The 27,200-nt window shown below is 41.3% G+C and overlaps 1 protein-coding gene across 4 annotated transcripts in view; it reads right to left on the reverse strand.

Annotated features, from left to right (window-relative positions):
- The window catches only part of LOC115200503 (kinase suppressor of Ras 2), a 115,506-nt gene that overhangs the window by 46,174 nt on the left and 42,132 nt on the right, over positions 1 to 27,200 (reverse strand). For all 4 annotated transcript variants that reach the window (XM_029763623.1, XM_029763624.1, XM_029763625.1 and 1 more), the window contains exon 6: positions 11,463 to 11,635. In XM_029763623.1, the coding sequence (XP_029619483.1) occupies positions 11,463 to 11,635 (173 nt within the window). The remainder of the gene's footprint in view (positions 1 to 11,462; positions 11,636 to 27,200) is intronic.

A 27,200-nucleotide genomic window follows, 5' to 3' on the forward strand; every position in this document is an offset into this window, starting at 1 on the left:
TCAGCCCCAGCACACCCACATGCTGCACGGCTATAGTCAGGAGTGTGAATAGAGTATGTACCATACCTATTCTGTGCATTGCATTTCTGTGTGTGTGGGTGTGTGTGTGTCAGAGCTAGAGAGAGAGAGCAAGAGAGGGAGCGAGAAAGAGAGAGATAGGTGAAATACCACAGTGTGTAATCACAGCAGCAATATTTGTGACTTGTTGCCACAAGAAAAGGGCAACCAGTAAAGAACAAACACCATTGTAAATAGAACCCATATTTATGTTTAGTATTTTCCCTTTTGTACTTATACTATTTGCACATTGTTACAACACTGTATGAACATATCCACAATATGACATTTGAAATGTCTCTATTCCTTTGGGACTTTTGTGAGTGTAATGTTTACTGTTAATTTCTGATTGTTTATTTCACTTTTGTTTATAATTTATTTCACTTGCTTTGGCAATGTAAACATATATTTCCCATGCCAATAAAGCCCTTTGAAATGAATTGAATTGAGAGAGAGAGAGAGAAAGAGAGAGAGAGAGACTGGGAGAGGAACAAAGAGAGGGAGACAATAAAGGCTATGTCACTTGCTTTGGGAATGTAAACATATGTTTCCATGCCAATAAAGCCTTTTGAATTGAATTGGAGAGGGAGAGAGAGAGAGAGAGAGAGAGAGAGAGAGAGAGAGAAAGAAAGAAAGAGAGAGAGAGAGAGAGAGAGAGAGAGAGAGAGAACACTCCCAATTCTTCTCAAAGGAGCACCATCTACTGTAAATCTTTTCTCATTATGAAAACAGAGATGTCTTCAGTTTCGCCACTCAAACACATGGTCTGAAGAAGGACGAGGAATAGCAGAAAGAGGAAGAAGAGGAGGAGGGCGAGGAGGAGGAAGAGGAGGGGGTTGTCACGACTTCCGCCGAAGTCGGCTCCTCTCCTTGTTCGTTCGGCGGTCGACGTCACTGGCTTTCTAGCCATCGCCGCTCCATTTCTCATATTCCATTTGTTTTGTCTTGTTCCCTGCACACCTGGTTTTCATTCCCTAATCACACTGAATGTATTTAGTCCTCTGTTCCCATCCATGTCTTTGTGTGAAATTGTTTTGATGTTATGTGTGCTTTGCCAGACTTTTGTTTATTGTTCCGTGTTTCGGGCACGTTGTATGTACTTCTGTGCTTTCATTTGGACGGGAATTAAAAGTGCGACTGTTAACTACACTCTGCTCTCCTGCACCTGACTTCGCCTCCAGTACACACCCGTAACGGGGACCACTTTATGTTCTGTGTAGGAGTGCTTGAACAATGAGCGATAAGGAAGGAATCTCAGCTATTTTGAAAATAGCTCCAGAAATTGAATCCAGCTGGAAGATAGATACAGTATTGTAAGATAATTATTCCTTATTTTCAGGTCACACTGAAAAGGACATTCAACTGAAATGTTTGTGTATTGTCCAATCCTCTGTCAAGATAAAATCATTTGAACATTTGGAAAAATGAAGTAATCTCTTTGGACCTACTTCATCACTGTGTAACAGTTCTCAAGGTTGGCTAGTACAGTACCGCGCCCCTAGTGTGTAGAATTGTGTTTTTCATATTTGATATTTTCAGCCTGAGCCCTACTCGCCTTGACAATTAAAGGCATTTAGTCTTCCTGTTCATATAGTCCATGTTCACCAAACATGATTTTTTTTTTTTTACACTAAGCAGTTGAGGGGGAACCTACTCTCAATGTATTCCCTGTGGCTGACCCAGCCTGTGTGTGTGTGTGTGTGTGTGTGTGTGTGTGTGTGTGTGTGTGTGTGTGTGTGTGTGTGTGTGTGTGTGTGTGTGTGTGTGTGTGTGTGTGTGTGTGTGTGTGTGCGTGTGTGTGTGTGTGTGTGAAAATGTTCTGTGCAAATCTATTCTCTATTCAGTTTCACTTTCAATAATAATAATATGAGCCTGACCTGACCTGTCGTTAGCAGAGCCGTGTGCTTAGAGAGCTGGACCATGTTAGATCCCAATTAACATCACATAGGGAATATTTTAAAAAATACTATAAAAGTGAATGTCTAGAATGAGCATTATGATGCATGTACATGACACTACAACATTCTATAGCAGCCATGTTGGAGCCCCATTAACATGACACTACAACATTCTATAGCAGCCATGTTGGAGCCTCATTAACATGACACTACAACATTCTATAGCAGCCATGTTGGAGCGCCATTAACATGACACTACAACATTCTATAGCAGCCATGTTGGAGCCTCATTAACATGACACTACAACATTCTATAGCAGCCATGTTGGAGCCCCATTAACATGACACTACAACATTCTATAGCAGCCATGTTGGAGCCTCATTAACATGACACTACAACATTCTATAGCAGCCATGTTGGAGCCCCATTAACATGACACTACAACATTCTATAGCAGCCATGTTGGAGCCCCATTAACATGACACTACAACATTCTATAGCAGCCATGTTGGAGCCCCATTAACATGACACTACAACATTCTATAACAGCCATGTTGGAGCCTCATTAACATGACACTACAACATTCTATAGCAGCCATGTTGGAGCCTCATTAACATGACACTACAACATTCTATAGCAGCCATGTTGGAGCCTCATTAACATGACACTACAACATTCTATAACAGCCATGTTGGAGCCCCATTAACATGACACTACAACATTCTATAACAGCCATATTGGATCCTCATTAACATGACACTACAACATTCTATAACAGCCATATTGGATCCTCATTAACATGACACTACAACATTCTATAGCAGCCATGATGGATCCTCATTAACATGACACTACAACATTCTATAGCAGCCATGTTGGAGCCCCATTAACATGACACTACAACATTCTATAGCAGCCATGTTGGAGCCCCATTAACATGACACTACAACATTCTATAACAGCCTTGTTGGAGCCCCATTAACATGACACTACAACATTCTATAGCAGCCATGTTGGAGCCTCATTAACATGACACTACAACATTCTATAGCAGCCATGTTGGAGCCCCATTAACATGACACTACAACATTCTATAGCAGCCATGTTGGAGCCTCATTAACATGACACTACAACATTCTATAGCAGCCATGTTGGAGCCTCATTAACATGACACTACAACATTCTATAGCAGCCATGTTGGAGCGCCATTAACATGACACTACAACATTCTATAGCAGCCATGTTGGAGCCTCATTAACATGACACTACAACATTCTATAACAGCCATATTGGAGCCCCATTAACATGACACTACAACATTCTATAACAGCCATGTTGGATCCTCATTAACATGACACTACAACATTCTATAGCAGCCATGTTGGAGCCCCATTAACATGACACTACAACATTCTATAACAGCCATGTTGGAGCCCCATTAACATGACACTACAACATTCTATAGCAGCCATGTTGGAGCGCCGTTAACATGACACTACAACATTCTATAGCAGCCATGTTGGAGCCTCATTAACATGACACTACAACATTCTATAGCAGCCATGTTGGAGCCCCATTAACATGACACTACAACATTCTATAGCAGCCATGTTGGAGCCTCATTAACATGACACTACAACATTCTATAGCAGCCATGTTGGAGCCCCATTAACATGACACTACAACATTCTATAACAGCCATGTTGGAGCCTCAATAACATGACACTACAACATTCTATAGCAGCCATGTTGGAGCCTCATTAACATGACACTACAACATTCTATAACAGCCATATTGGAGCCTCATTAACATGACACTACAACATTCTATAACAGCCATGTTGGGTCCCCATTAACATGACACTACAACATTCTATAGCAGCCATGTTGGAGCCCCGTTAACATGACACTACAACATTCTATAGCAGCCATGTTGGAGCGCCATTAACATGACACTACAACATTCTATAGAAGCCATGTTGGAGCCCCGTTAACATGACACTACAACATTCTATAACAGCCATGTTGGAGCCCCATTAACATGACACTACAACATTCTATAGCAGACATGTTGGAGCCCCATTAACATGACACTACAACATTCTATAGCAGCCATGTTGGAGCCTCATTAACATGACACTACAACATTCTATAACAGCCATGTTAGATCCTCATTAACATGACACTACAACATTCTATAACAGCCATGTTGGAGCCCCATTAACATGACACTACAACATTCTATAGCAGCCATGTTGGAGCCCCATTAACATGACACTACAACATTCTATAGCAGCCATGATGGATCCTCATTAACATGACACTACAACATTCTATAGCAGCCATGTTGGAGCCACATTAACATGACACTACAACATTCTATAACAGCCATGTTGGAGCCCCATTAACATGACACTACAACATTCTATAGCAGCCATGTTGGAGCCTCATTAACATGACACTACAACATTCTATAGCAGCCATGTTGGAGCCCAATTAACATGACACTACAACATTCTATAGCAGCCATGTTGGAGCCCCATTAACATGACACTACAACATTCTATAGCAGCCATGTTGGAGCCTCATTAACATGACACTACAACATTCTATAACAGCCATGTTGGAGGCCCATTAACATGACACTACAACATTCTATAGCAGCCATGTTGGAGCCTCATTAACATGACACTACAACATTCTATAGAAGCCATGTTGGAGCCTCATTAACATGACACTACAACATTCTATAGCAGCCATGTTGGAGCCTCATTAACATGACACTACAACATTCTATAACAGCCATGTTGGAGCCCCATTAACATGACACTACAACATTCTATAGCAGCCATGTTGGAGCCCCATTAACATGACACTACAACATTCTATAACAGCCATGTTGGAGCCCCATTAACATGACACTACAACATTCTATAACAGCCATGTTGGAGCCCCATTAACATGACACTACAACATTCTATAGCAGCCATGTTGGAGCGCCATTAACATGACATGGGGAATATTTAAATAATGCTATGATTCTGAAAGTCTAGAATAAGAACAGTAAAAAAAAATCGGAACGTTTGCCCAACTTTAAATACATTGCTCTGGTGATTAGGGACAGAGCTTGAACCAGTAACCCAGTAATAACCTGATGAATTAAGGGTTTACTGTGTGACAGGACGCCACTGAAGTGGATATCAATGATTGATGAAAGGACTGATTAACGTAGGTCCAGAAACACTGCATTTCCTAGTTCCTGTTGCACACACAAACACACCATCCCTACACCTCCCCCTCCAGGAGCCTGTAACTCTGTGTCTCTGGTTCACAGTCCAATACGTCGCTAAATTACACTCAGTCAGCCTGATAATCTGATAGAGAAGGGGAAGTGACATCATCTGCTTATTGTTTAGTCTGTTTACACTAACAGCCTTGTAACCGCAACATCGTATGGTGTTGACATCTCTGGGCCTGATTTGATGAGTCTTTGCACATGTGTGCCACACAAGCCAACACACACGTGCACACACACACACACACACACACACAGACACACACACACACACAGACGGATGTCAGAGTAACCCAAAGGCGCCAGACAACAGTGTCCTCCATTCTTTCTCTTTAATTTGGATAGACTCACAGCCTCCTTACCTCTCCACCCCCCCATCCCCCTCCCCACTCATGTCATCATCTAATGAGATGACAAACAGACAAACAACAGGGAGAGAGAGAGGATACATAGACATGGAGGATATTACACCATAAAGTAGAAAAAACATGTCTGCCTTTCTGATCACAGGCAAATACATCAGGCTATGGTATCTTTATGTGTGGAAACCAACTGAAATGGAAAAAGAGTCAAAAGACAGGGCTGAATGACATGAAACACAATAACAAGTTTGAATAATGATATTAATCTATTTTTCTTTAATAAAACTACCCCATGTGTATTCTAAGTAGCAGAAGTTGGCAAAGAGCGGTGGTGAAATGTAACTGTAATTTCCACGGTGTGAAACAAACTCCTCCATTCGACTCGAGACAAAGAGCCTTGTTGCCAGCACTGTTTCCATGGCAACCATTCAACGCGTGGGTATGACCTTTTCTACAGAATATTGTTTTGATGTCATCTTTGACGAGGAGAATACCCCTCCCTCTTCTCACCTATCACCAAGTGCCCTAGAATTTCCTGTAGTACACATCATGGTGATGGTCATTAAAAACAACACGTTACAAAATACATATTATCTTCTACAAATGGGCCAAAGCCCCTCAGACCTGGTCCCAGATCTGTTTGTGCTGTCTTCCCAACTCATATGGCAGGTAGCCTAGCGGTTAAAAGCATTGGGCCAGTAACCGAAAGGTCGTTGGTTTGAATCCCTGAGCCGACAACGTGAGACATCTGTCAATGTGCCTTGAGCAAGTCACTAAACTCTAATTGCTCTGGAATAGAGTATGTCTACTAAATGACATAAAACAACACAAACAGATCTGGGACCAGAACTACCTCAGGCAGTGAATGTCTGTCCTAGTCATTATACTGTTTATGTGGGAAGCAGAAGTGTTCATTAGAAGTGGTGGTCAAATTATAAAGGCAGTGTTTTGTTTAGCTGGCAGAGGTGGTAAAATGATCCTGGTGGTGTCTGTGTTTAGCTGGCAGCAGTGGTAAAATGAGCCTGGTGGTGTCTGTGTTTAGCTGGCAGCAGTGGTAAAATGAGCCTGGTGGTGTCTGTGTTTACCTGGCAGCAGTAAAATGAGCCAGGTGATGTCTGTGTTTAGCTGGCAGCAGTGGTAAAATGAGCTTGGTGGTGTCTGTGTTTACCTGGCAGCAGCGGAAAAATTAGCCTGGTGGTCTGTGTTTACCTGACAGCAGTGGTAACATTTGTCTGGTGGTGTTTACCTGGAAGCAGTGGTAAAATGAGCCAGGTGGTGTCTGTGTTTAGCTGGCAGCAGTGGTAAAATGAGCCTGCTGGTGTCTGTGTTTAACTGGCAGCAGTGGTAAAATGAGCCTGGTGGTGTCTGTGTTTACCTGGCAGCAGTAAAATGAGCCAGGTGATGTCTGTGTTTACAGTGGCTTGCCTACCACTTTGAAGATGCAAATTATTTTTTATTGTGAAATTAACAAGAAATAAGACAAAAAAACTGAAAGCTTTGAGCATGCATAACTATTCACCCCCCAAAGTCAATACTTTGTAGAGCCACCTTTTGCAGCAATTACAGCTGCAATTCTCTTGGGGTATGTCTCTATAAGCTTGGCACATCTAGCCACTGGGATGTTTGCCCATTCTTCAAGGCAAAACTGCTCCAGCTCCTTCAAGTTGGATGGGTTCCGCTGGTATACAGCAATCTTTAAGTCATACCACAGATTCTCAATTGGATTGAGGTCTGGGCTTTGACTAGGCCATGGTGTCTGTGTTTACCTGGCAGCAGTGGTAAAATGAGCCTGGTGGTGTCTGTGTTTAGCTGGCAGCAGTAAAATGAGCCTTGAGGTGTCTGTGTTTACCTGGCAACAGGCCCTTTAGGGTGAAATTAACCTGGTGGTGTCTGTGATTACCTGGCAGCAGGCTCTCTAGGCCCAGCAGGTGTTGGTGTGCTAGGAGCAACCTCCCAACTGGACACACAAAACCTGTCTCCCTGCAGGCACCATTTCAATCAGGCAAACTAAAACAAACCTCAAATCTCAAAGCTTCATGACGAGACACAAAATACAGCCGCCCTGAAACATGGTTCTAATTTTTGTATCAAGGCAAACTGTTTAAGAATACTGAAATCTATTACATTCCGATGCAGTGCAAAACCGTATGACATGCAACAGACTTCAACTGCCACTGTAAAAAGATGTGATATATAACATAATTATTTGTTTAATTTTGTATTATGAATAAAGGCAAGGACAGCATCAATTCAGCCTCCGTTCTGACTCATTCTGAGCAGGCCCGTTGGCCAGCTACCCTTATGGGGTCCTTGCTCTTTGATACAGATATCAGAGCCAGTAGCTTGGTTCTTGTAGTGCCAGAAGGGGCTTTTACAGATGAGCTGTGCTGAGCAGATCCCAAGCAAATACTTTACGGCACAGCGTGCTCAATAAAACTGCGGCAGCATTCTGAATATCTATCTTTCCTTCCGGACCCCAAGCAGACCCATTAACAGACTGACGACACCCACCAGGCCTGCTACGTGGCTCTGTGCTGCTATGAGCCGTACTGGGACCCCAGGGGGAGGCTAAGCAGACAGATAAAAGCATTAGGGATGCCGCCACTTACTATGAATAACTGCCTTAGATAGGCAATTGTCTTAATCTCTAATGTCTTTGTCAGAGCCACAGTAAGATAATGAGCCAGACTGGAGGTTTCTCACTGCCTGTACCAGGGATAGTCCTCTATATTGTAGTGCTTTAGGGTCAAGCCATGTTGGTTGTTCTGGAGTGGGTGGAGGACCAAGCCCTGTTGGATGTTCTGGAGTGGGTGGAGGAACAAGCCCTGTTGGATGTTCTGGAGTGGGTGGAGGAACAAGCCCTGTTGGATGTTCTGGAGTGGGTGGAGGGCCAAGCCCTGTTGGTTGTTCTGGAGTGGGTGGAGGGCCAAGCCCTGTTGTTTATTCTGGAGTGGGTGGAGGAACAAGCCCTGTTGGATGTTCTGGAGTGGGTGGAGGGCCAAGCCCTGTTGGATGTTCTGGAGTGGGTGGAGGGCCAAGCCCTGTTGGATGTTCTGGAGTGGGTGGAGGGCCAAGCCCTGTTGTTTGTTCTGGAGTGGGTGGAGGGCCAAGCCCTGTTGGATGTTCTGGAGTGGGTGGAGGGCCAAGCCCTGTTGGATGTTCTGGAGTGGGTGGAGGAACAAGCCCTGTTGGATGTTCTGGAGTGGGTGGAGGGCCAAGCCCTGTTGGATGTTCTGGAGTGGGTGGAGGGCCAAGACATGTTGGTTGTTCTGGAGTGGGTGGAAGGCCAAGCCCTGTTGTTTGTTCTGGAGTGGGTGGAGGGCCAAGCCCTGTTGGATGTTCTGGAGTGGGTGGACTTTGACCTTAACCTCTGGTTCTGGGTCTGTGGTTACTGTTAGAACTGTAGGTTATTTGATTCTAGATCTGTGGTTAAAGTCAACCTCTTTCGTTCTATCTTATCCCTGGTAATCACTTGGTCAATTAGTCTCACTGGACAGAGAATAGACACATCAGTAGTCTAGTCAGTCACTGACGGCAAGAAAAAGCTGGACCATCAGTGGTCCTCAAACACTGTAATTAAACACACTTAGTTTATAGTCCTGAATATCTAGAGGCTCGAGCCCCTAACACTGACATAAAGAACAAGAGATAGTAATTATACTTATTTGTACTTACGTGACATTTAAATAACATCCAATTACAAAGACAGTAATTACTGAGAGAGATATTGGATTACTAGGAGCACTTGACTTTTAGCAACTGGTGTTGTATTAAACATGACTTAACAAGAAGCTTATCATATTCCATCATGCAGCAGGGAGAATTATCACCACTCTCTCTGTCCGTCTATCTGACTCTCTCTCTCCTGCTCTCTCGTTCTATCTCTCTCTCCTGCTCTCTCTCTGTCTGTCCGTCTATCTGACTCCCTCTCTCTCCTGCTCTCTCATTCTTTCTCTCTCTATCCTAAACTCTCTCTCTGTTTGTCTGACTCTCTCTCTCTCCCCCTTTTCTCTCCCTCTTTCACTCCCTACAAAAACACACAAACAGGCATGTCATTCATCCCATTTTATGTTGCAGGAGATGAATTGAAGTAGACGCCTCATCTTGAGCGATAACCATAACGCATTATCTTTGTTTTGTGTATGTATAGCCTATGTAGGAGTCTGTGTATGGATATGTGAAGAACAACTTCCTGCTGCTTCTCGTATACCATCTTGAGTCCACAACGTGAATCCAGACTTCCATGGTAATACCTGACAATCAATCAATCAATCAATCAAATGTATTTATAAAGCCTTTTTAACATCAGCCGATGTCACAAAGTGCTATACAGAAACCCAGCCTAAAACCCCAAACAATGAATTAAGGACTATTAGTCAGAGTCTAGACCCATTCAGATCCCCTATCGACGGCCATATTTCATTCCCTGACATCCCTGTCCCTGCCTCCCTCTGTCATTCTCAGTCTCCTCACATCGTCCCCGTCTCTCTCTCTCGCTCCGGACTGATTGTTATGCTTGTTATGTGTTTAAGTATGGCTAGGACTCTAAACTCCCTAAACTCCCTGATCTGTTTCACCTGTTTTTGTGCTTGCTTGTCTCCACCCCCCTCCAGGTGTCGCCCATCTTCCCCATTATCCCCACTGTATTTATACCTGTGTTCTCTGTTTGTCTGTTGCCAGTTTGTTTTGTTCGTCAAGCCTACCAGCATTTTTTCCTTGCTCCTGTCTCTTTCTAGTTCCTGTTTTCTAGTTTTCCCAGTTTTGACCATTCTGTACCTTATCACACCACCCTGGATTATTGACCTCTGCCTGCCCTGCCCCCGAGACTGCCTGTCCGCTCTGTACCATATGGACTCTGATCTGGATTACTGATCTCTGCCTGCCCTTGACCTGTCATTTTGCCTGCCCCCTGTTCTAGCAATACACTCTTGTTACTTCGACACTGTCTGCATCTGGGTCTTCTCCTGAAACGTGATACTCCCATAAAGTAATTACTAGAGAAAGACCTGTGGACAGACAGTGGACAATCAACAATCATGTAACACACTAGTAGTGGTGGAGAAAGTACCCAATTGTCATACTTGAGTAAAAGTAAAGATACCTTAATAGAAAATTACTCAAGAAAAAGTGAAAGTCACCCAGTAAAATACTACTTAAGTAAAAATTTTAAAGTATTTGGTTTGAAATATACTTAAGTATCAAAAGTAAATGTAATCACTAATATATTCTTAAGTATCAAAAGTAAAAGTAAAAGTATAAATCATTTCAAATTCATTATATTAAGCAAATCAGAAGGCATCATTTTCCTGTTTATTTAAATTTTACGGAGAGCCAGGGGCACACTCCAACACTCAGACATCATTTACAAACGAAGCATTTGTTTAATGAGTCCGCCAGATCAGGGACTGTAGAGATGACCAAGGATGTTCTTTTGATAAGTGTGTGAATTTGTTCATTTTCCTGTCCTGCTAAGCATTCAAAATGTAAAGAGTACTTTTGGGTGTCAGGGAAAATGTATGGAGTTAAAAGTATATCATTTTCTTTAGGACTGTAGTGAAGTAAAAGGAAAAGTTGTCAAAAATATACATAGTAAAGTTAGGAGTACAGATACCCCAAAAAACGACTTAAGTAGTACTTTCAAGTATTTTTACTTAAGTACTTTAAACCACTGCACACTAGATAACACCCCTGATTCAACTAGCCAAGCAATGACAATCTTCAATCAAGATTTTATTAGTTGAATCAGGCGAGTTACTCCTTGTACCCATGTCGGCCATTTGCAGATAAAATTGAACACTCCTAGACTAACAAGCACTACAAGTCTTAGTGTTATAAAAAGGGTACTTACTTGCGTCGGAGTAGACGGGGGGAGTGGAGGGCATGAAGGTGGGGAAGAAAAAGGAACGGAGGGAGCGATGGTCGGAGGAGTGTAGGGGTGAACGCTGGGTAGGCAGGTTCTCACAGCTCCCCATACTACTGTTGATCTTCAGGTGCTGAGGCTTGGACTTCTTCTGCTTCACTCTGAGACACACAGAAATACAAAATGACTCTTATTAAACAGTTATAAACTGATATTATACAATTCTAAAGCTCTTACGCACAGAGAAACAGTTAGTCTGTAATTAAACGGTTATAAACTATAGTTATAAAGCTTTATTCTTCGATTATACACACAGAGTTCAAGTAACAGACACATCTCAACATCAACTGTTCAGAGGAGACTGTGTGAATCAGGCCTTCATTGTCGAACTGCTGCAAAGAAACCACAACAAAACGACACCAATAATAAGAAGAGACTTGCTTGGGCCAATGGACATTAGACAGGTGTAAATCTGTCCTTTGATCTGATGAATCCAAATGTGAGATTTTTGGTTCCAACCACCATGTCTTTGTGAGACGCAGAGTAGGTGAACGGATGATCTCAGCATGTGTGGTTCCCACCGTGAAGCATGGAGAAGGAGGTGTGATGGTGCTTTGCTTGTGACACTGTCAGTGATTTATTTAGAATTCAAGGCACACTTAACCAACATGGCTACCATAGCATTCTGCAGTGATACGCCATCCCATCTGGTTTGCGCTTAGTGGGACTATCATTTGTTTTTCAACAGGACAATGACCCAAAACACACCTCCAGGTTGTGTAAGGGCTATTTGACCAATAAGGATAGTGATGGAGTGCTGCATCAGATGACCTGGCCTCCACAATGACCCGACCTCAACCCAATTGAGATGGTTTGGGATGAGATGGACCGCAGAGTGAAGGATAAACAGCCAACACGTGCTCAGCATTTGTGGGAACTCCTTCAAGACTGTTGGAAAAGCATTCCAGGTGAAGTTGGTTGAGAGAATGCCAAGAGTGTGCAAAGCTGTCATCAAGGCAATGGGTGGCTACTTTGAAGAATCTAAAATATAAAACATATTTTGACTTGTTTAACACTATTTGGTTACCACATTCTACAATGTATAAAATAGTAAAATAGTAAAAAATAAGAAAAACTCTTCAATGGGTCCAAACGTTAAAAAGCTCTTATAATACAACTTCTTATACAACTACAGTTATAAAACTGTTGATGACGTATAGCCATCAGTTGAAATATACAGTATAACATGGCTAGGGAAAGATACTGATATATAACATGGCTAGGGTTATCCAGAGTCCCCCCCCCCCCAAAAAAAAAAAATACATTTTTTACTTTGAAAAATGGCAAACTCAAATAACTTCCGATATGTCAAATATCCTGAGACATCATATCATCATTCTCCCTGAAGCCTGAGGTTGAGATAGAGAGAGAGAAACAGAGACAGAGAGGAGTGCACAGAGAGAGAGACAGAGAGAGAGAGAGAGAGAGAGAGAGTGCACTGAGAGAGAGCGAGAGAGAGAGAGAGAAAGAGAGAAATTAATTCCATTTAAAATTAATTGAGAGAGAGAGAGTCGACGCCTCCCCAAACAAACCCTAGCCACACCCCAAACAAACCCTGGCCCAACCTCCACTAATACACCAGCCCAACCTCCACTAATACACCGGCCCAACCCCCACTAATACACCGGAACAACCCCCACTAATACACCGGCACAACCCCCACTAATACACTGGCCCAACCTCCACTAATACACCGGCCCAACCCCCACTAATACACTGGAACAACCCCCACTAATACACTGGCCCAACCTCCACTAATACACCGGCCCAACCCCCACTAATACACCGGAACAACCCCCACTAATACACCGGCACAACCCCCACTAATACACTGGCCCAACCTCCACTAATACACCGGCCCAACCCCCACTAATACACTGGAACAACCCCCACTAATACACCGGCCCAACCCCCACTAATACACCGGCCCAACCCCCACTAATACACCGGCCCAACCTCCACTAATACACCGGCCAACCCCCACTAATACACCGGCCCAACCTCCACTAATACACCAGCCCAACCCCCATTAATACACCGGCCCAACCCCCACTGATACACCCGCTCAAGGTCCATCCTGCAACCTAAGTGGTATGTATTAGATGCTCAACATGCTCTGCTCACACCTACCGTAATGGTCCGAGCCACAGGAAAACAACACTAGACACTATGGAACACAAAGCATTTACTATCTCATCCTGGAATAAACAAGGTCAGAGGTCATCTGCATTTGGCCTAAAGAGCAGGAACCAAGACTTCATCAAAGAAATTGGAAATACAGACGTTGTCATCCTACAAGAAACATGGGATAGAGGAGATGGACCCATTGGTTGCCCACTAGGTTACAGAGAGTTTGTAGTCCCATCCACCAAACGACCAGGTGTGAAACATGGAAGAGACTCAATGGGTATGCTAACTTGTTATAGATCAGACCTAATCCACTCTATTAAATTTGTTACAACAGAAACATTTTTCATCTGGCTAGAAATGAATAAGAAAATGATCTCCTCATGTTTGCTACCTATATCCCTCCGTAGAATCCCCAGACTTTAATGAAGACAGCTTCTCCATCCTAGAGGGGGAGATCAACCATTTCCAGGCCCAGGAACATGTACTAGTCTGTGGTGAATGTCACCCTCAGCACACAGGGGGATAAGGCGACAAACACCTACCTGGAAGTGACAACATTCCCTCCCAAATATGCCCCCCTAGACACAACTATGACAAAACAACCAACAAAAACAGGTCACAACTCCTGCAACTCTGTCGCACGCTGGGTCTGTGCATAGTCAACGGTAGGCTTCGATGGGACTCTTACGGTAGGTACAACTACAGCTCATCTCTTGGCAGTAGTACTGTAGACTACTTTATCACCGACCTCAACCCAGAGTATCTCAGAGCGTTCACAGTCAGCCCACTGACACCCCTATCAGATCACAGCAAAATCCCAGTCTACTTGAACAGAGGAATACTCAATCATGAGGTATCAAAGCCAAAGGAACTGAGTAATATTAAGACATGCTATAGATGGAAGGAAGGTAGTATAGAAACCTACCAAAAAACAATTAAGTAACAACAAATTCAATCCCTTTAAGACAACTTCCTGGACAAAATGTTCCACTGTAACAGTGAAGGTGTAAACTTGGCAGTAGAAAACCAAAACAGTATATTTAACCTAAGCTTCCCTATCAAATCTAAAAATTTCAAGCAGACAAACTAAGAAAGTTAACAACAATGACAAATGGTTTGATGAAGAATGCAAAAACCTAAGAAAGAAATTGAGAAACCTGTCCAACCAAAAACATAGAGACACAGAAAACCTGAGTCTACGCCTTCACTATGGTGAATCACTAAAACAATACAGAAATACACTACGGAAAAAGAAGGAACAGCATGTCAGAAATCAGCTCAATATAATTGAAGAATCCATAGAATCTAATCACTTCTGGGAAAATTGGAACACACTAAACAAACAACAACACGGAGAGCTATCCATCCAAAACGGAGATGTATGGATAAAATACTTCTCCAATCTTTTTGGTTCTATAACAAAGAATAAACAGTAAATACATGATCAATTACACATCTTAGAGTCAGCTATTAAAGACTACCAGAACCCACTGAAACTCCAACCAAAAAGGCCTGTGGTGTTGATGGTATCCTCAATGAAATGATAAAATATAAAGACAACAAATTCCAATTGGCTATACTAAAGCTCTAACATCATCCTTAGCTCTGGCATCTTCCCCAATATTTGGAACCAATGACTGATCCCCCCCAATCCACAAAAGTAGAGACAAATGTGATCCCAATAACTACCGTGGGATATGCGTCAACAGCAACCTTGGGAAAATCCTCTGCATTATCATTAACAGCAGACTTGTACATTTCCTCAGTGAAAACAATGTACTGAGCAAATGTCAAATAGTTTTTTAACCAAATTACCATACGACAGACCACCTAAACACACTAATTCATGAACAAACTAGAACAAAGGCAAAGTTTTCTCATACTTTGTGATTTCAAAAAAGCTTTTGACTCAATTTGGCATGAAGGTCTGCTATACAAATTGATGAAAAGTTGTGTTGGGGGAAAAACCTACAACATAAAATCCATGTACACAAACAACAAATGTGCAGTTAAAATTGGCAAAAAACATACATTTCTTTCCACAGGGCCATGGGGTGAGACAGGGATGCAGCTTGAGCACCACCCTCTTCAACACATATATCAACGAATTGGCGAGGGCACTAGAACAGTCTGCAGCAGCCGGCCTCACCCTAATAGAATCTGAAGTCAAATGTCTACTGTTTGCTGATGATCTGGTGCTTCTGTCCCCAACCAAGGAGGGCCTACAGCAGCACTTAGATATTCTGCACAGATTCTGTCAGACCTGGGCCCAGACAGTAAATCTCAGTAAGACAAAAAATAATGGTGTTCCAAAAAAGGTCCAGTTGCCTGGACCACAAATAGAAATTCCATCTGGACACCATCCACCTACAGCATACAAAAAACTATACATACAGTGGCCTAAACATACACTGGCCTAAACATACCCTGGCCTATACATACCCTGGCATATACATACCATGGCCTAAACATCAGCACCACAGGTAACTTCCACAAAGCTGTGAACCATCTGAGAGACAAGGCAAGAAGGGCCTTCTATGCCATCAAAAGGGATATAAAATTCGACATACCAATTAGGATCTGGTAAAAAATACTTGAAAGTTATAGAACCTATTGCCCTTTATGGTTGTGAGGTCTGGGGTTCACTCACCAACCAAGAATTCACAAAATGGGACAAACCAAATTGAGACTCTGCATGCATAATTTAGCAAAAATATCCTCTGTGTATAACGTAAAACACCAAATGCAGAGCAGAATTAGGCCGATACCCGCTAATTATCAACATCCAGAAAAGAGCTACAACCACCTAAAAGGAAGTGATCCCCAAACCTTCCATAACAAAGTTACCAACTACAGAGAGATGAACCTGGAGAAGAGTCCCCTAAGCAAGCTGGTCCTGGGGCTCTGTTCACAAACACAATACAGACCCCACAGAACCCCAGGAAAGCAACACAGACCCAACCAAATGTACTTGAACTATTTTCACATAGTTACAACACTTCTAGATAGCCATAATATGACATTTGAAATGTCTCTATTCCTTTGGAACTTTTGTGAGTGTAATGTTTACTGTAATTCTATTGTTTAGTTCACTTTTGTTAATGATCTATTTCTCTTGCTTTGGCAATGTAAACATATATTTCCCATGTCAATAAAGCCCTTTGAATTGAATTGAGAATGAGACAAAGACAGACAGAGACAAACAGAAACAGACAGAGGCAGACAGAGGCAGACAGGGGCAGAAAGAGACAGACAGAGACAGACAGAGACAGACAGAGGCAGACAGAGACAGACAGAGGCAGACAGACAGAGGCAGACAGAGGCAGAGAGAGACAGAGACAGACAGAAACAGACAGAGGCAGACAAAGGCAGACAGAACCGGAGACAGACAGAGACAGACAGAGGCAGACAGAGACAGAGACAGACAGAAACAGACAGAGGCAGACAGAGACAGACAGAAACAGACAGAGGCAGACAGAGACAGACAAAGACAGACAGAGGCAGACAGAGGCAGACAGAGACAGACAGAGGCAGACAGAGGCAGACAGAGGCAGAGACAGGCAGAAACAGACAGAGACAGACAGAGACAGACAGAGGCAGACAGAGGCAGACAGAGGCAGACAGAGACAGACAGAGGCAGACAGAGGCAGACAGAGACAGACAGAGACAGACAGAGGCAGACAGACAGAGAGAGACAGACAGACAGTGATAGACAGAGAGAGACAGACGGAGATCGACAGAGAGACACAGAGATAGACAGAGAGAGACAGACAGACAGTGATAGACAGAGAGAGAGAGACAGACAGACAGACAGTGATAGACAGAGGCAGACAGACAGACAGAGATAGACAGAGACAGACAGACAGACAGACAGACAGACAGACAGACAGACAGACAGACAGACAGACAGACAGACAGACAGACAGACAGTGATAGACAGAGACAGACAGACAGACAGCGATAGAGAAACAGTGATAGACACAGAGAGAGACAGACAGACAGACAGACAGACAGACAGACAGACAGACAGACAGACAGACAGACAGACAGTGATAGACAGAGACAGACAGACAGCGATAGAGAAACAGTGATAGACACAGAGAGAGAGAGACAGACAGACAGACAGACAGAAACAGACAGACAAAGACACAGAGTCCCAGGCAGGCAGAGATAGAGAAACAGCAATAGACAGAAACAGACAGACAGAGACACAGAGTCCCAGGCAGGCAGAGATAGAGAAACAGCAATAGACAGAAACAGACAGACAGAGACACAGAGTCCCAGGCAGGCAGAGATAGAGAAACAGCAATAGACAGAAACAGACAGACAGAGACACAGAGTCCCAGGCAGGCAGAGATAGAGAAACAGCAATAGACAGAAACAGACAGACAGAGACAGTCCCAGGCAGGCAGAGTGAGGCTGCAGTCAGTTAGTATAAGCCTGCAGGACATATCCTCAGTCACACAATTAGACCTTTTAAGGTCCTCCAACACACTGTCGCAATCTCTCTTCTGCAATAAGAAGCTGCCTGCAGGTTATCACTATCTCACTAAAGCCTTTGTCGGCAATAACGCTAAAACCACATTATGCATTCAAATCTAATTTGGCCCATTCATCTCTCCCTATGTGTGGACAGAAAGAGACAGACAGACAGACAGACAGACAGACAGACAGACAGACAGACAGACAGATAGACAGACAGGGAGACAGGGAGAGAGACAGGGAGAGAGACAGGGAGAGAGACAGCGAGAGAGACAGGGAGAGAGTGTCACGGTTGTCGTCGGTGAAAGAGGACCAAAATGCAGCAGGTACGTGTATGCTCATTTTGACTTTTATTTAATTATCAAAAGAACACTCCAAAACAACAAAACACGAAAACGAACGAACAACAAAACAGTCTGGCAAAGCCTAGGGCTGAACACAGAACAATCACCCACAACATCAAACACAAACACACCCTCATATATGGGACTCTCAATCAAAGGCAGATAGACAACACCTGCCTTCAACTGAGAGTCCCAACCCCAATTAACCAGATTAAACAGACATACTAGACTAGACATAGAATACCAGAACACCAAAACAGTACCCAAAAACCCCGGAATACTTAAACCAAATGCCCTTTAACAAAAACACACCACCCCGAACCACATAAAACAAATACCCTCTGTCACGTCCTGACCAAACTACAATACTAATTAACCCTATACTGGCCAGGACGTGACAGAGAGACAGGGAGAGAAAGAGAGAGAGAGACAGACAGACAGACAGACAGACAGACAGACAGACAGACAGACAGACAGACAGAGAAAGAGAGACAGACAGACAGACAGACAGGGAGAGAGACAGGGAGAGAGAGAGAGAGAGAGAGAGAGAGAGAGAGACAGACTGACAGACAGACAGACAGACAGACAGACAGACAGACAGACAGAATGAGATATAAACATTTATCTGTTTATTTATTTTCCTTCTCATACTTCCAACTATTTGCATTGGTACATTGTACATAGCCAATAATATAACATTTGAAAAGTCTATATTCTTTTAAAACTTTTGTTAAAACTGTTCATTTCTGATTGTTTATTATCTATTTCACTCGCTCAATGTAAACATATGTTTCCCATGCCAATCAAGCCTTTAGAATTGAATTGAGAGAGGGACAGAGGGAGAAAGAGAGAGAGACTCCCAATATGACTGCTTACTACAAAGAGAGAAGAGAGATGGAGAGAGAGAGATGGTGTTCCAAAAAAGGTCCAGTTGCCAGGACCACAAATACAAATTCCATCTAGACACCGTCTACCTGCAGCACACAAAAGACTATACATACCTCGGCCTATACATACCTCGGCCTATACATACCTCGGTCTATACAAACCTCGGTCTATACATATGTCGGCCTATACATACCTCGGCCTATACATCAGTGCCACAGGTAACTTCCACAAAGCTGTGAACGATCTGAGAGACAAGGTAAGAAGGGCATTCTATGCCATCAAAAGGAACATAAAATTCAACATACCAATTAGGATCTGGCTAAAAATACTTGAATCAGTTATAGAACCCATTGCCCTTTATGGTTGTGAGGTCTGGGGTTCACTCACCAACCAAGAATTCACAAAATGGGACAAACCAAATTGAGACTCTGCATGCATAATTCTGCAAAATATCCTCAGTGTACAACGTAAAACACCAAATAATGCATGCAGAGCAGAATTAGGCCGATACCCACTAATTATCAAAATCCAGAAAAGAGCCTTTAAATTCTTCAACCACCTAAAAGGAAGTGATTCCCAAACCTTCCATAACAAAGGCATCACCCACAGAGAGATGAACCTGGAGAAGAGTCCCCTAAGCAAGGTGGTCCTGGGGCTCTGTTCACAAACATAAAGAGACCCCACAGAACCCCAGGACAGCAACACAATAAGACCCAACCAAATCATGAGAAAACAAAAAGATAATTACTTGACACATTGGAAAGAATTAACAAAAAAACAGAGCAAACTAGAATGCTATTTGGCCCTAAACAGAGAGTACACAGTGGCAGAATACCTGACCACTGTGACTGACACAAACTTAAGGAAAGATTTGACTATGTACAGACTCAGTGAGCATAGCCTTGCTATTGAGAAAGGCCGCCATAGGCAGACCTGACTCTCAAGAGAAGACAGGCTATGTGCCCACCAAATGAGGTGGAAACTGAGCTGCACTTCCTAACCTCCTGCCCAATGTATGACTATATTAGAGACACATATTTCCCTCAGATTACACAGATCCACAAAGAATTCGAAAACAAACCCGATTTTGATAAACTCCCATATCTACTGGGTGAAATACTACAGTGTGCCATCACAGCAGCAAGATTTGCGACCTGTTGCCACAAGAAAAGGGCAACCAGTCAGAACAAACACCATTGTAAATACAACCCATATTTATGTTTATTTATTTTCCCTTTTGTACTTTAACCATTTGCACATCGTTACAACAGTGTATATATACATAATATGACATTTGTAATGTCTTTATTATTTTGGAACTTCTGTGAGTGTAATGTTTACTGTTCATTTTTATTGTTTATTTCACTTTTGTATATTATCTACCTCACTTGCTTTGGCAATGTTAACACATGTTCCCCATGCCAATAAAGCCCCTTGAATTGAATTGAGAGGATGGAGGATGACAGGTGTCAAGTAAGATGCCATTAGAGTGTGAATAATTATACCACATTGCTGAAATCAGCAGCATGGCAGTCTGTTCAGTCTCCTGTGTCAGTCCTGGGGGGGGGGGGGGAGACATGGAACATATGGCTCTGTCATATTTCATTATACTGTCAGAAAGGGAATTCTCGTATGTGGGAGTCAACACCAGTATCCATTATATGGATTCCTTCCATATGGTGAGTGGTCCTTGGACTAAGTAGGGCTTAAGTGTGCTCTACCTAGCACAATAAGCACACTAGTACTGGTAAGTATGCCATCATACCTTCAGCCAGGGAAGTCTTTGATGTGAGAGTCAACATATTCTATGTGGGGGTTCCAATATCCACGTTATAGATTTCATACTAGCATAAGTAAACTCTAACTAGCACGCTAGTACAGTACAGTATATTGTATGTCATTATGAATAATGGGACACACACACTGTCGCTGTAGACTGATGTTCGGGGTCTGAAGTTCATAGCCTTGTTATTTGTACATTCGACAATGTATAAAGTTAGTTGGATCAAAATCCCATTGCCCAGTGTCGTGACTGGGTCTATAGAGCTGAAAACCTGATGCAACCCAACAACACTTTGATTTTCTTTAAAGGCTCAACTCCCTTTCTTGGCAAGACATCAGGATTGCTGGAGGGAGCAGAGAAACACCACTATCTGGTGTGGACATTACACAGAAAAGCAAATAGGAACACACATGCAAGCACACACAAATACACACAACACACCCCAGTTATGTTGATATAGACTGAAGGAATCCTCATTTGATCTGGCATAAGACCGCAGAGAGAAATGCAACACTTCAAACAAACACATCCTTTGCGGATAAATCAAATGAAAGGAAGTGAAAAGCGTACGTCATGAATATTCCACAGGTTCCTGTCTCTATGTGTGAATCATCACAACCTGCTGGAATACTTTCCACTGAAGAAGTACAGCCTGTATGGATGGTTCATTAACTGTTGTGTCCTTCTCCTAAAAAGCACTGCAGAGATTCCATCTGCATACCTCTGTACTAATTAACCTCAGAGCTGGGTTCAGATACTATTTGAAACCTCACAAATACTTGAAGTGTTTGCTCTAGCGTGCCCGAAGTGCAAGATAGTTAGGGTTTGCACTTATTATTCTATTGGATAAACAAGGATGTCCATTGTCTCCAAATGTATTTCTTATGGCCATCGAAATGCTCTCTCTTAAGATCAGATCAAGAATAAGATCAAGGGTTAGGAAATCCACGGCCTAAAAACAAAAGTGTCAACGTGTGCCGATGACAAGTCCTGGATCACTGCGTAGTCTCATTGACGATCTAGATCATTTCTCTAGCCTCTCTGAACTAAAACTTCATTATGACATTACCCTGTAGTTATAAAATGGTCTGATAATGAAGTAGACATACTTAATATTCATATCCCTAAAGATATAAAATAACTTACCAAGACTCAATAGAAAGTTTGCAAAAATAAACAAGATCTTGCAACCATGGAGAGGTAAATACCTGTCTATTTATGTAAAAATCACACTGATTAACTTATCAATCATATCACAGTTGACTTACTTACTTATGGCCCTGATCACTCCAGATGACTCGTTTCTTAAATTATATGAGCAAAAATTATTAAAATGTATTTGGAATGGTAAGCCAGACAAAATTAAACATGCTTATATATAATGAATATGAGTTTGGGGGGCTGAAATGATTAAATATTAAAGCATTGAACCTTTCAATAAAAGCGTCACTCATACAAAAGTTATACTTAAGGCCAAAATGGTTCTCCAGTAGATTATTAAGACAGGCTCATCCTTCAGTTAATTAAAAAGTTAATTAAACATTAAACCTCGTTCAAAGCATTGCCCTTTCTCAACCAAGTCATACAAATGATTATGTCACGTCCTGACCATAGAAGCTTTTATTTTCTATGGTAGAGTAGGTCAGGCGTGACGGGGTTGTGTCTAGTTTAGCTTTTCTATGTTGTCATGTTCTTGTTTGGGTTTCTTTTTTTGGGATGATCTCCAATTAGAGGCAGCTGGTCATCGTTGTCTCTAATTGGAGATCATACCGAAGTAGTTGTTTTTCCCACCTGGGTTTGTGGGAGACTGTATTTTGAGTAAGTGTATGTTGCACCTCTTCGTCACAGTTTGTTGTTTTGTTTATTAGTTTATTTGTATGTCTTGCATAGTTTCACAGTTTAAATAAAATGTGGAACAATACACACGCTGCACTTTGGTCCCATTCTTCAGACAGCCGTGACAGATTACAATTTATATTTCAGCCTCAAGAAAATAAAAAACAATTATGGTTAAACTCATACACACTAACTGATAAAAAACATATTTAAAAAATCATTCTTTTTATTAATTATATAATGAATATGAATGGTGGTGTTACGTCACACATGCAGCTATCTAAAATATATGGGAATGTTTGCTCAATACAAAGTTATAACCAATTGATTGTAGCATTACTGCAGAAATGGAGAAGGCAAGTGGAAGGTGGAGAAGGTAAGGAACTTGTTTGTCTGCCCTATATTAAAGATCAAAATTAGATTATTATTTTTTTTTTACGAACCTTTTTTTAAGAAGCTTTTTAAGAACATTTTCATAAATATAAAAAAATACCAGTTCCATTTAAGGACAGCTACATCACACAGGTTACAAAAATGCTGAGAAGACATCTTTGATGTTCCGATCCCATGGCACTTAATTCAACAATTCGTTTTTAAATTAAAATTATTTTACAAAATTCTTGCTACCAACAAAATGTTATATATACAGCATTTGGGGCATACAACCATGTATTCTATGCAGAATTTTCTGTGAAGAGATGGATCATCTATTTTTTGGTATTGCCCCCTTGCAGCTGGTTTCTGGTCACAGGTTCAGGAGTGTCATAACAAAAGTCATAACATTGTTCTAAAATGAACCCTACAAATAGCACTGTTGGGCAATCTGGATAGCCACAGACAATCAATCAAGAACATAATAATATTCTTAGAAAAATATACATTTTAATATCACAATCTGTTGATAATATGCGACTAGAAAGGTTCAGAATCACAGCCCAGTTGAAAAAAATACCCTCAAGAGAGGGTGGTCTATGGAGATAGGTGGATGAGCTGAGGAGTGGATTTAATCTGTAACAGTTATTCATCTGTAATAGTTCTGTAATCATATGTACCGGACATGTCTGAGCACTATGACTTCAAATGTGTATATAAAAATATATATGTTATGTGATATTATGTAAAAAAAAATTTAAAAAAAGTAACATGATAGATTGTTTTTCTCACCCAATACCCCATAATGACAAAGTGAAAATATGTTTTTAGAAATGTTTTCACATTTATTGAAAATGAAATACAGAAATATGCTATTTACATAAGTATTCACGCACCTGGGTCAATAAATCTTAGTCACCTTTAGCAGCGATTACAGCTGTGAGTCTTTCTGGGTCTCTAAGCGCTTTGCACACCTGGGTTGTACAATATTTGCACATTAGTCTTCAAGCTCTGTCAAGTTGGTTGTTGATCATTGCTAGACAGCCATTTTCAAGTCTTGCTATAGATTTTCAAGCCAATTTAAGTAAAAAATGTAACTACGCCACTCAGGAACATTCAATGTTGTCTTGGTAAGAAACTATTTGTCTTGTGTTTTAGGTTATTGTCCTGCTGAAAGGTGAATTTGTCTCCAGTGTCTGTCGGAAAGCAGACTGAACCAGGTTGTCCGCTAGGATTTTGCCTGTGCTTAGCTCTGTTCTGTTTATTTTTATGCAAAAAAAACTCTGTGGTACTTGCCGATGACGAGCATACCCATAACATGACGCAGGCACCACCATGCTTTAAAATATGAAGTGTGGTACTCACTGATGCGTTGTGTTGGATTTGCCCAAAACATAATGTTTTGTATTCAGGAATTAAAGTTAATTTCTTACCCAATTTTTTTTCAGTTTTACTTTAGTGCCTTGTTGCAAACAGAATGCATGTTTTGGAATATTTTTATTCTGTACAGGCTTCCTTCTTTTCACTCTGTAACTTAGGTTAGTATTGTGGAGTAACTGCAATGTTGTTGATCCATCCCCAGTTTTCTCCTATCACAGCCATTAAACTCTGTAACTGTTTTAAAGTCACCATTGTCCTTATGGTAAAATCCCTGATTTCCTTCCTCTCCGGCAACTGAGTTAGGAAGGACGCCTCTATCTTTGTAGTGACTGGGTGTATTGATACACCATCCAAAGTGTAATTAATAACTTCACCATGCTCAAAGGGATACTGAATGTCTGCTTTTTTTACCCATCTACCAATAGGTGCCCTTCTTTGTGAGGCATTGGAAAACCTCCCTGGTCTTTGTGGTTGAATCTGTTTGAAATTCACTGCTCGACTGAGGGACCTCTCAGATGAGGTAGTCATTCAGAAATCATGTTAAACACTATTACTGCACACATAGTGAGTCCATGCAACTTATTATGTGACTGGTTGAAATCTTCTTGACACAAGACATTTCACCTTTTCATTTTTAATTAACTGTGTAAACTTTGACATTATGGGGTATTGTGTGTAGGGCAGAGACACAAAATCTTAATTTAATCCATTTTAAATTCAGGCTGTAACGCAACAAAATGTGGAAAAATAATACTTTCTGAAGGCACTGTATATATATATATATATTATATATATATATATATTATATACACATTTTATTGGTTCCATTGTGCCAGGCAAACTCAATAAAGTCCAGATAAAGTATTTGACTAGGTCTGACTAACATCACTAACAATAAATATTCAGATGCTTTCACCGGGCCCATATGGTGAAAGAAGCGTCCTGTTGTTTTTATGCAAATGGTTTTTTGGTATATTATCAGTCTTTCACTGACACCTTCGTGCAGCTTTAATAAAGGTTGAAGAGAGGTTATATGAAAAATATACAAGTCAAATGAATCACAGGTGGGTGACTGACGGTGAGGCATCATTCCCATACTGCTCTATAGTCAATGCTCTGCTATGACAGAAGACTTCTCTACTGCATCTCTATATGGGTTACACTCTCAGTTATATGAGTTACAGTACTCAGTTATATGAGTTACAGTACTCAGTTATATGAGTTACAGTACTCAGTTATATGAGTTACAGTAATCTCAGTTATATGAGTTACAGTAGTCAGTTATATGAGTTACAGTAATCTCAGTTATATGAGTTACAGTACTCAGTTATATGAGTTACAGTAATCTCAGTTATATGAGTTACAGTAATCTTAGTTATATGAGTTACAGTAATCTCAGTTATATGAGTTATAGTACTCAGTTATATGAATTACAGTACTCAGTTTTATGAGTTACAGTAATCTCAGTTATATGAGTTACAGTACTCAGTTATATGAATTACAGTACTCTCCGTTATATGAGTTATACTGTCAGTTCTATGAGTTACAGTACTCTCAGTTCTATGAGATATAGTACTCTCAGTTATATGAGTTACAGTACTCCCAGTTATATGAGTTACAGTACTCTCAGTTATATGAGTTACAATACTCTCAGTTATGAGTTACAGTACTCTCAGTTATATGAGTTACAATACTCTCAGTTATATGAGTTACAGTACTCCCAGTTATATGAGTTACAGTACTCTCAGTTATATGAGTTACAATACTCTCAGTTATGAGTTATAGTACTCTCAGTTATATGAGTTACAATACTCTCAGTTATATGAGTTACGGTACTCTCAGTTATATGAGTTACAGTACTCTCAGTTATATGAGTTACAATACTCTCAGTTCTATGAGTTACAGTACTCTCAGTTATGAGTTACAGTACTCTCAGAAAACAGACATTATATACTAACAAGATCTTAGTATTTTGTAATTCCTGTGTTTGTGACTCTGTCTCTCTCTATATATATACTGTATATATATATATATATATATCGCTCCCCTCTCTCAAATCAATTCAATTCAAAGGGCTTTATTGGCATGAGAATCACACAGCACCAGTCAAAAGTTTGGACACACCTACTCATTCAAGGGTTTTTATTTATTTTTACTATTTTCTACATTGTAGAATAATAGTGAAGACATCAAAAACATATGGAATCATGTCGTAACCAACAAAGTGTTAAACAAATCAAAATATAGCCACCATTTGCCTTGATGACAGCTTGCACAGTCTTGGCATTCTCTCAACCAGCTTCATGAGGAATGCTTTTCCAACAGTCTTGAAGGAGTTCCCACATATGCTGAGCACTTGTTGGCTGCTTTTTCTTCACTCTGCAGTTCAACTCATCCCAAACCATCTCAATTGGGTTGAGGTTGGGTGATTGTTGAGGCCAGGTCATCTGA

Source organism: Salmo trutta, chromosome 9 (assembly GCF_901001165.1).
Source record: "Salmo trutta chromosome 9, fSalTru1.1, whole genome shotgun sequence".
Taxonomy (NCBI): Eukaryota; Metazoa; Chordata; class Actinopteri; order Salmoniformes; family Salmonidae; genus Salmo; species Salmo trutta.